The sequence below is a fragment of the Hyperolius riggenbachi genome, chromosome 6 (genome assembly GCF_040937935.1).
Source record: "Hyperolius riggenbachi isolate aHypRig1 chromosome 6, aHypRig1.pri, whole genome shotgun sequence".
NCBI classification, from domain to species: Eukaryota; Metazoa; Chordata; class Amphibia; order Anura; family Hyperoliidae; genus Hyperolius; species Hyperolius riggenbachi.
In genome coordinates this window covers 379,552,302-379,563,703 of record NC_090651.1, presented here as the reverse complement: position 1 = coordinate 379,563,703, position 11,402 = coordinate 379,552,302, and the positions used below count along the sequence as shown (strand labels likewise).

At 48.0% G+C, this 11,402-nt stretch overlaps 1 protein-coding gene across 2 annotated transcripts in view; it reads left to right on the top strand.

The window, feature by feature from the left end:
- The first annotated feature begins 290 nt into the window (after window positions 1-290).
- LSR (lipolysis stimulated lipoprotein receptor) overlaps window positions 291-11,402 on the top strand; it is a 56,027-nt gene continuing 44,915 nt past the window's right edge. For both annotated transcript variants that reach the window (XM_068243289.1, XM_068243288.1), the window contains exons 1-2: window positions 291-417; window positions 10,986-11,327. In XM_068243289.1, coding sequence (XP_068099390.1) covers window positions 378-417; window positions 10,986-11,327 — 382 coding nt within the window. In that variant the 5' untranslated portion in view covers window positions 291-377. The remainder of the gene's footprint in view (window positions 418-10,985; window positions 11,328-11,402) is intronic.

The window sequence follows — 11,402 nt, the reverse complement described above, 5'->3', positions numbered from 1 at the left end:
AACTTAGGGGTATCTGGCAGACACTGATGTAAGGACTAAAAGTTCAGTAAATAGTTCAGTTCAGTTAAAACAGGCTCTTCACTCCTGACTGGGGGTCCCCTGCGGGCTGCTGCACCCTCCATCCTCCAGCTCTGAGCGGAACACGTGGAGAACTGGAGAGAGGTGGGTCACGTGACCTCAGCCACCTGCCCCGGCCAGTGGGAGGGGCTGCGGGCCGGGGCGCGGCAGGGAAGGGGTTACACGTGCGCTGCAGGTATGCGCCGTGAGCGCGCGGGAGGGGCGGAGCGGCAGGAAGAGGCGGGGACGCGCATACAGGAGCGCGCTTAGAGTGTGGCCGCACCTGGTCGGGTCACCTGCGGCGCCGGAGGACAGAGAAGATGGCGGCCCCGAAACTTCTGTGCCTCCTCTGCCTGGCGGGTGAGTGACCGAGCCGGGGTGCACAATCGCGGGGGAGACCTTCCGGGAAGCTACAGGTGGGGGAGGGGCAGCCAACAGAGTACCCCCTATTACTTCTGTCATTCCTATATTGTACCCCCAAAAGTTACTTAGAGGACTCCCCTCTGACCCCTGTTACTTCTGTCACCCCTATACTGCCCCACCTGTACCCCCAAAAGTTACTCAGTGCTCCACACTACCCCCATATTACTTCTGTCATCCCTGTTGTGCCCCCTGTACCCCAAAACTTACTCATATACTTGTATAGTTCAGAATACATCCCTGTACCCCCATATTACTTCTGTCACCCCTATTGCTACCCTACCTGTACCCCCTACAAGTACATGGGACACCCTGCTACCCCCTGTTACTTATGTCACCCCTATATTGTACCTTCAAAACTTACACAGGCTGCCACTCTAACCCCTATTACTTCTGTCGCCTCTATACTGCCCCACCTGTACCCCCAGAACTTACTCAGGACTCCCTTTACAGTACAGAAATACCTCCCTGTACCTCCATATTACTTCTGTTACCCCAATACTGACCTGTACCACCTAACACCTAGGACTCTCCACTACCCCTATAACTTCTGACACCCCTATTCTGGGGGCAGCCTGTAGCCCTAACAAGTACACAGGGCTCCCCATTACTTCTGTCACCCCTATACTGCCCACCTGTACCCCCTAACACCCCTGTACTGCCCACCTGTACCCCCTACCACACCCCTATACTGCCCACCTATACCCCTAACCCTTCCATACTGCCCACCTGTTCCCCCTAACATGTACAGTGGGCTCTCCACTACCCCAACCCTATACTGCCCCACCTGTACCCCCTAACACACCCCTATTGTGACTCACCTGTACCCCCTAACTGGTTCACAGGACTCCTCACACTCCCATATTACTTCTGTCACCCCCTATACTGCCCCAACTGTACCCCCTAACAAGTACACAGGGCTCCCTACTACCCCCTATTACTTCTGTCACCCCTATACTGCCCTATCTGTACCCTTTTACACATACCTATACATTAGCAAGAGCTTTTCAATTCACGCTTAAAGGACAGGCCTGAAGTGAAAAAAACTAAACAAAAACTAGATCTACTTACCTGGGGCTTCCTCCAGCCCCTGGCAGCCTATCTGTCCCTCACCGCAGCTCCGGTGTCCCGGATCCCCTCAGTTGCAGATGCTGACCTCACCAGATTGGCATCGCCTGCGCGAGCGCCAATGGTGACTGCGATCACATGGCCTGGAGCGTTCTGCACAGGTGCAGAACTACTGCGTGTGCGCAGAACGCTCCCGGCCACAGGAGCCAGAGCGGTGTGGCCTTGTGCAGGAGCAGAAGATGCCGACCTGGTGAAGTCGGCATCTCCAACACCGGAGCTGCGGTGAGGGACAGATAGGCTGCCAGGGGCTGGAGGAAGTGCCAAGTAAGATCTTTTTCGGATTTTTTTTTTTTTTTTTCTTCACCTCGGATGTGTCCTTTAAAAAGCTGTTGCGGTGTGAACAGTCCTAACTTCTGTTATTCTGACTACATTGCCTCCACATGCATCTGTCACCCCCATATTTTTCATGTGAACAGGTCATTAAACAATCATTAGGGTGACCATTTTCAGAGCAAGCGCCATACGGCCAAGCAGAGTCCACTGTGCTATGGAGAGGGAAAGAGGGAGGACGTGCAACATATAGTATGAAGCTGAGTACACACGTACGATAACGATCGTTCGAAAACGAACTATAACGACAATCGAACCGATAATCGCGCGTTCCAAATTTTCCAACGATCGTTTTTTTGGACGATAACGATCATTATCGTTCAATCCGACCGATCCAACCCGGCGGATTTTTTCGAAAGATAATCGTTCAATCGTTGCAGTGTGTACAAACATCGTCCGATAATGATTATCTGTGGAGTAGTACGCATGTTCTTATTGCCTGTCATAACGTCACTTCCTTTTTTACGCACACATTTTTTTATCGTTCGTCGTTCAGTACTTTATACTTATATCGTTCACGTGTGTACACAATCGTTCATTACGAACGATCTTTTCGGTCTAATTTGAATATCGTGTAAACGTCACGAATCGTTCTTTTTCTGGGCTATTAGCGATTTTTTTTTTTTTTTTTTTTTTTTGTAGCTCTTTTCTAGGCGCTTCTGTTAGGCAATGAAAAAGAAACAGTCAGGAAGTGAACTCTTTGACCTGGAACTAAATAACTTTAACCACTTCAGGATCACAGGTTTTCTTCCCGTAAAACCAAAACAACTTTTACATTTCAGCGCTCCTACCATTCATTCACTGATAACTTTATTGCTACTCATCACATGTGAATGATCTATAGGTTGTTTTTTTCGCCACAAATTAGGCTTTTCAAGGGCGATATTTTATTTTAGTAATAATGTTATTCTCTATGCATTTTAAAAAGAAAAAAGAGAAAAAAATGAAAAGATACACTATTTCTATATTTCCAACCATAAAAAAAAAGCAAGGGAGGCTAGGATTAGATCAGGGTTGATCAGGGTTAATCAGGGTTGATCAGGGGTATATAGTCCTGGTATATTTATTTATAAGTCCTGGTATATTTATAAAATCCTCTAGGTGGCAGTCAGACTACAAGAAAAGAAGATCCAGTTACCTTGTAATCCTCTCAGGAGTGATTACAAGGTAACTGTATCTTCTTAAGTGCTGGCAACATTGTTTGTAAACCTCACAAATGAATGAGCACTGCTATTGGCTTATAGCAGTGCTCATTCATGGTTACAGGCATCTGATTGGTGATGGGAGTAATTACTCCCATTCATCAATCCCACCCAGAAATAAATGAAGCTGGTGCACGTGCACGTGCACGCACGCACGGGGGCGCGCACGCGCGGGAGCGGGGGCGCGCGCGCCCGCACAGCACAATAGCGGCAGGGGCGTTTATAAACGCCCCTGATCCGCTAATTAAGTCAATAGGGGCGTAGTTATGCGTCTGGGAAATCCGAAAGTGGTTAATGTACTTTGTGAGGAAAAGCGCTCACAAAATCCCTTTTCCAGGCGCTTTTACAAGCACTTAGTGATTTCCCAATACCTTCCAGTGAAGCGCAAACGCTCAGGAAATGGTGCAGGAGCCGCGTTTGCGATTGGAAAGAGAGCTCATCGCTTAGGTGAGAACACTCACATAGGAAATCATTGCACAAGCGCTTTTGTTAGGCGATTAGCGTTTTTAAAAAGTAACAGTCAGGAAGTGAACTCTTTGACCTGGAACTAAATAACTTTAATGTACTTTGTGAGGAAAAGCGCTCACACAATTGCTTTTTCAGGCCCTTTTCCAGCGCTTAGGGAGTTCCCTGTACCTTGCATTGAAGCGCAAACGCTCAGGAAATGGCGTGGGTTTGCGATTGGAAAGAGAGCTCATCGCTCATGTGAGAACACTCACATAGAAAATCATTGCAGAAGCTCCTTTCAAAATCGCCGGTGCTTAAAAATAAATAAAAGCGCTCATAGTGTGAACAAGCCCATACACATGTCGGATTTTTCCAAACGACCCGTCGTTTGGATGTCAAATCGGGCGTGTGTACAGTCGGTCGTTCAGCTGATAACGCTGGCTTTGGATCTGTCAAAACCAGCATTATCAGCTAAATGACCGACTGTACACACGCCCGATTTGACGTCCAAACGACCGGTCGCTTGGAAAAAAACATGTATATGAGCCTCAAGTGAGCGACCTCCCACAGTGTGGAGAACAGAAGACAATGCTGCTCATTCCTTGTTTGACATTTATGCATCCGCCATGGCTGGTGGCAGAACCACTTTGTATGGCAGCTTTGTGAACCAAGACTTCCCCAACATGTTTTGGATACAGTATATTTTTTGGACCCAGTGTTCTCCCCAGGCTCTTTTAGCCGGGTGCTCCACCCGGCTAGATTTGGTGACCACCCGGCTGTCATCGGCTCACCTCCTCACCACCTCCTATGCTGTAAGCACAGTTGCCCTGCATTTTCAACTCGCCCCACCCGGCTACTTTTTCATGCCACCCGGCTACTATTTTATGCCACCCGGCTGGAAAAAAATTCTGGGGAGAACACTGGGACCCAATATAATACAGCTGTGTCGGTCACTCCCATGTTGTTCATGTGCAGTGATTGGACTCTGTGACTCCTTCCCCTTATAGAACTTCTATATGGATTTCTGTCACTACCTTGTGGTCTGTCCCCTTGATTGCTTTCTGAATCTATAGATTTCCCATATTATTCATATGCTGGGCTTTCTATCACGTGTTTGTGCACAGAGCACCTTGCGAGGAGGCTGGATTGCTAGTATCAGCAGTAGGTTATTCCTTACTAGGAGTGATCGAAGATATGCAAATTTTTCCGAGTCAATGCAAATTTTTATGCAATTGTAAGCAGTTTGAAAATGGACCAATACATTTAAACCAGGGCTGTGGAGTCGGTACTCCAACTCCGACTACTCGGTTTATGAAACCACGACTCCGACTCCGGGTGCCCAAAATTGCCCCGACTCCTTGACTCCGACTCCGACTCCACAGCCCTGATTTAAACCCAGGTTAAAACTGGTCCATTTTCAAGCTGCATATATTTACATAAAATTTTGCATCAACTCGGAAGAATTTGCTTATCTCCGATCATCCCCATTCCTTACAGAAAATATCTCCATGTTTTTCAGTAGGGGGTTTACCTTCTATTGCTGCTATTACTAATCATCTCGAACAGATGCACATATATTTGTTTCCTCTGAGCTGGGAGCACACTAGACAAAACAGAAAACCGCGTGTTTTCTGCACTGTGCGGTTTTTTTTCTATACGTTTGCAATTTATGCATTTTCATGTGGTTTTTTTGCGTATTTATTTAAATCAATAAAATACAGTAACATTTTTTTTAAAAGAATTATAAACTTATCTGACAAGATTAGCTGCATGCTTGTCTCTGGTGTGATTCAGACACTGCTGCAGCCAAATAGATCAGCAGGGCTGCCAGGCAACTGGTATTGTTTAAAAGGGAATAAATATGGCAGCCACCACAGACTTCTCAGGTTTCCCTGGGCTGTACCGAAACACTGCATGTCCCCTTATTGTGCCTGGCCTCACCTCTGTGCCCCCAAAGGGCCCATCCTTTGTGAGCTCTGCAGCCCTCTTTGCATGCGTTTCTGAAGGCGGCTGTGTGCAGCAACCCTCGCCGGGCGCTTCCTGGACATGAGCACTTCCTAATGTTTGCAAACTGCAAATGCCCAGGTGCTCTCGGCCATGACTGCTGCGCACAGCCGACAAGGGAGCGCGGAGTGGACAGCGCATGCGCACTGCTGTGACTGGAGCTACAGTGACAGCTCGCAGGTCTGGGGACCTGGCTGATTATGCAGGTATGCCTATCGTTTCAAATCTTTCTCACCCCAGGTACACTTTACATACACCAGTAACAAGCTGGTTAATGTGAACTGAGCATATAATGAACCGTTGTATAATAAGCGTTTTACCTGCAATGAAAACAGCTTATTACGGGTTGGTTCACACGGGCTTCTGCAGGCAGCATGTTTAGCCGATGCTTTCCTGCAACCGATCGGCTCCCGTCATGCTGTTGCCGTGATCTAGTAAGATTGGGCAGACTTAGGTGGCCGTACATCAGGCCATTTGGTGGCAGATCCACCATCCGATTCGATAATTATCTTTACCTTTCCGCTGCCCGCCACTGCGTCCGGACTCCTCTTCTGGGTTTGCATCCCATGTGGTGCGCTGGCAAACTCATGGGGTACCAACCTGAAATGAGTCTGGACGCAGCAGCGGAGAGGTAAAATTTTAATACAGGGGCTCGGGCCGATTCCCATGCTGAAATCTCTAGGGCAGTGGTCCCCAACCTTTTTGAAGTCATGCCACATCATGCCAAACACTCAAATCTCTGTGACACATCACAGGTGTAGGAACCCTCAGTGTAGGTAGCCAGCTATAGGTGCCCGCAGTATAGGAAGTCAGGTGTAGGTGCATCAGTATAGGTAGCCAAGCATAGGTGCCTTCAGTATAGGAAGTCAGGTGTAGGTGCATCAGTATAGGTAGCCAAGCATAGGTGCCCCCAGTATAGGAAGTCAGGTGTAGGTGCATCAGTATAGGTAGCCAAGCATAGGTGCCCCCAGTATAGGAAGTCAGGTGTAGGTGCATCAGTATAGGTAGCCAAGCATAGGTGCCCCCAGTATAGGAAGTCAGGTGTAGGTGCATCAGTATAGGTAGCCAAGCATAGGTGCCCCCAGTATAGGAAGTCAGGTGTAGGTGCATCAGTATAGGTAGCCAAGCATAGGTGCCCCCAGTATAGGAAGTCAGGTGTAGGTGCATCAGTATAGGTAGCCAAGCATAGGTGCCCCCAGTATAGGAAGTCAGGTGTAGGTGCATCAGTATAGGTAGCCAAGCATAGGTGCCCCCAGTATAGGTAGCCAAGCATAGGTGCCCCCAGTATAGGAAGTCAGGTGTAGGTGTGTGTATAGGTAGCCAAGCATAGGTGCCCCCAGTATAGGAAGTCAGGTGTAGGTGCATCAGTATAGGTAGCCAAGCATAGGTGCCCCCAGGATAGGAAGTCAGGTGTAGGTGTGTGTATAGGTAGCCAAGCATAAATGCTCCCAGGATAGGAAGTTGGGTGTAGGAGGAGGACCCTATATAGGTAGTCAGGTGTAGGAGCCCTCAGTGGCTGACTCACCAGCTCCACTCGTTCCAGCACTGACGTCGCTCTTCTCTCCCCGCTTCCGCTCTGACTGTTGTTAGAACAGAGCTACAAGAAAATGTCCGTTTGTGGACATCAGCAGCCATTTTTTTGTAGTCCTGCTGTAATTACAGTCAGAGCGGAGACGGGGGAAGCGGGGAGAGACAGCGCGAGTGACAACGCATACCCGATGCTGCAGAGACACATGACTGTGTCACAGCACACGGGTTGGGAATAGCTGCTGTAGGGAATCTCTCTCCTGGTGTATGGGCAGGCAACAGATCTCTCCCCGATCAGAGAGACATCTGCCTCTGGGTCAGTGTGCTCATACATCATCTGATATGTCATTTCAGAGTAATTCCCATTGGAACGATATATTAGTTCCAGGACTCAAAACCCTTTTTGAGGCAGCCACAAGAGCGCACTCGGTAGGCAGAGTTAAGGAGTCTTGCCCAAGAACACCTTACTAAAAAAAATTGCACTCCATACAGTGCTGCTCTATATATTGATTTTGCACTTGTTCAAATGCCGTCTGAGTGCTGGTAGTGCAGCTGGTCGGCTGCGTTTTATAAGGATCACACTTGCACAGAAAATGCAGCTGCTTGGTGCATTTTCTGCAGGGCAGCGAAATGCATCCAACGGATCTAATGTTAAAAATGGCTTGTGCTTCCACTTGCTGTTTATAATGGATCCGCTCAGTACGCTGTGCGTGAAACACAACGGAAAGTGCCAACCTGCAGCGTTTTTCCTGATAGCAGATGTGTTTCCCATATTGACCTATGGTGGGAACACTTTCGCTTCGGGCAAGAAAGCGGAATCAGTGGACACTGAACTGTCTGATCCAATCTGAACAGACTGATTTACCACGCCGTGTCAAAGGCAGACGCACATGGTCAGGATATAGCAGGAGGCTGCTGTCCACACAGGCGTAGCAGGAGAGCGCTGCATGTGAGATCTGGTGGGTGGCTGCTGCCCACACCGGTGTACATACAGGGGGTAGGTGCCAGTACTGTTCTGGGTAAGACCCCCCCCGGGAGCAGGGGCACGCTGAGGAAACCCTGTAGCTCTCTGTATTCGGGACTGCAGCTGTTTGTTTCTCTGACTCTTGTATTGCATCTCCTGATCAGTAGAGACATGTTTACATTGCTTTCAGTTTAAATGATTTACACTGCTCATAAATGTGTAATACTCCTGTAATTGGCGCCTCACTTCCTCCCATTGCTCATCCTATTACTCAGGTGCTCAGCTTGACATGATGAAAGTCTGGCATTACTTCCTGTTTAGTTTCGGTGTTGTGGGGGAGGAGGGGCTGGTATCAGGCTTATGACTGGCCCAGGGGGAGGGGAGAGCCATGCAGGACTATTCTCTGGTGAATGGCTCTCCAGGAGGGCAGTGTGAGCTCAGGGAAAGTACAAGAATAACAAACCTGGTATCCACCCTGCTTCCCAGGATTGCCTGTACTACACTGCCACCAGCTGGTGGCTTTTCTGTACTGCAGGCCTGTCACAATGATTGAAAGAATGTTATCTCTACCCCCTCTCTATTGTGAACCCTGGAGCCCCTGCATAGCTTCTGGCAGCATAGCGACCCCCCCCCCCCCCCCTGCAAGGATTATGACAGAAGACTTGTGGGGCAGGGCGCTGGCCGGGACAGGTGAGTTGCTATGCTGCCAAACACTTTGCAGGGGCCCTGGCTACACTTGAGTGCCCTGGAGCAATTGCCAAGGTTAGTAATGCCAGCCCTGACTATACATTTCTATACCACTGGAACATTTCAGTGTATAGTGAGGGGCTCTCCGCAGTCTGGGGTCTAATTTTTATATTTAGATTTTGGGTCACACCAAAACTGGAGAAACTTAAAGTGGTATTGTCACCATAAAAATCACATTTCAACAGCAACTAGTCTGAGTGTATTAAGTGATAAAGATGCTAATCCTGCATTCAAAACTTGCAAAACTTTTTCTACTGTTATGATTTGGAGTTATCACATACTTTATGAGCACTGGCCCTTTAGTAGTCAGTGCCAAACAGTTGCATGCTGGGGGTTCTTTTTATCTATAATATATTCCTCCATCCATTTATTTCCCTGCCTAGCTGCCTAGCTGAAACACGACCCCCTGCTCACTTGTGTTTACAAGCAAGGCTGAGGTGACTCAGCAGATGGAGAAAAGAAAAAAGTAAAGGGCAGAAATGACATCAGGATTTAGCCTAAACTGTGGGCAAAAGACATGCCCCCCACCAGGAACAGAATTCTCGTCATTTACTATATAACAGTCACTGAAATCAAAATGTGGACAGTACAATACATGTGTTATGTAAGTAGATCAAGTATTTATCTACTTATATATGTGTTTTTTCCCTGGCATAGTATGACTGATCCTACTGCCTTTACACACTCGGCACCAATAGTGTCTTGGCTGGTGTTTGAACCTTGGACTCTAGTGCTGCAAGACAGGATTACTAAAGCTATCCATACATCTAGCGATGTATGGGCAGATTTGACTAAGAGACATACGTCCGCCTTGCCGCCCTGACACTGTGTCCCCCTAATGTAAATGTCCCTCCGGTGCCCAGTGTAAAGTATACAGTACCTGTCCGCGGCCTCCGCTTGTCCCCCGCTGGCTGACGTCACATGCGCGCTTTACTAGGAAACCACGTGGGGCGTGCGTGTATGGAGAGGGGAAGGCGTCTGGAGCAGCGGAGGCCGCAGACAAGTAATGTATACTTTACGGGGGGGGGCATTGACATGGGGGGGAGGGCAGGGTCGGGGTTTTGTCGATCCTCTGGGAATTCGCACGCTGTTACCGCCACGCACCCGATCGAGCAACATCTTGCAGCATGAGCGATCGAGAATGCAACCAATTTTTGTCCCGAAATTGGTCGCATAGTCGGTCGACCATGCACTTGGCGGCACTGATTTTCATCCAATTCGATTATAATAATCGAAATGGATGGTCGATTGGCCGCCAAGTCGCCTGATGTAGGGCCACCTTAATTCTCTAACCTGATGCAGATTTTGTTGCAGTTTGTTTACAGTTTGGAACCGGGCTGTGGAGTTGGAGTCGGGGCAATTTTGGGTACCCGGAGTCGGAGTTGTGGTTTCATAAACTGAGGAGTCGGAGTTGGAAGATTTTTGTACCGACTCCACAGCCCTGGTTTGGAACTGTCTACCAGTTACTGTGAAATTGGCATCAGCTGAGAAGTTTATTTCAAAAGGCAATACTTATTTACACTAAGCATTGCTGCTTTTGAATTTTGGCTTGTTTAATTTCAGGTTTTTGATTGAGTTTTTACATTGAGAAGGTTATGAAGGCCACCATAATATTTCCTTTTAAACGATTCCAGTTGCTTTACATTCATGTTGATCTTCAGTCATCAGTAGTGTCTGAATCGCACCCCTGAAACAAGCATTGAATCGGGGTACCTGATCTGCATGCTTGCTCTGGGTCTATGGCTAAAAGTATTAGAGACCAGGCAACTTGCATTGTTTAATGGAAATAAATATGGCAGCCTCCATGTCTTTCTCACCTCAAGTAGCTATTAGCACTTTAGCAGCCAAGTTATTTAGAGTCTTGCAAGTGCTCCAGGCCAATTTTTATTTTAGCTAATTTTTTTTTCTTTATTTGTTTAATTTCCTTGCTTTCTAATTAGTACTGCTGTACTGTTCAGTTATGGCCACTTGTCACTAGGGGGCAGTGTGACACAATAACGGGACTTCTACTTTCAGTTTCTATATTTTCTGCCAGTAGAGAGACATCAAAGCACTCCAAGAATGTACAGCACAACAAAGCGTAAAGAGTCACTATCTATGCAATAATTATTGTATCTTTCAACGGCTCCAGTCTTATTTTCTGCTTTGCTGTCTTGCAGGGGGTATCAGTGGCCTGACGGTGACAGTGACCAATCCTTTCAATGTGGTGATCTTGTTCCAGCCGGTCACCCTGAAGTGTCATTACCAGACAACCTCTCTGCAGCCTCCAGTGGTGACATGGAAGTACAAGTCATTCTGCAGGGACCGCATCAGAGATGCCTTCAGCCCCACCTCCCAGGACATCCAGCTCAACAATCAGCTTCAGGCAGCCAATGCCGGATACAACCCCTACGTGGAGTGCCAAGACAGCACCCGTACCGTGCGTATGGTGGCCAGCAAGCAGAACAACGCCGTCACCCTGGGCAACTACTACCAGGGGAGGAAAATCACCTTCGTTAATGGTAGGCACCATTTCCTTTCTGCTGAGCTTCTTTTCATGCCGTGAAGATGAGAATAAATCCTAAACAAGGAATCCT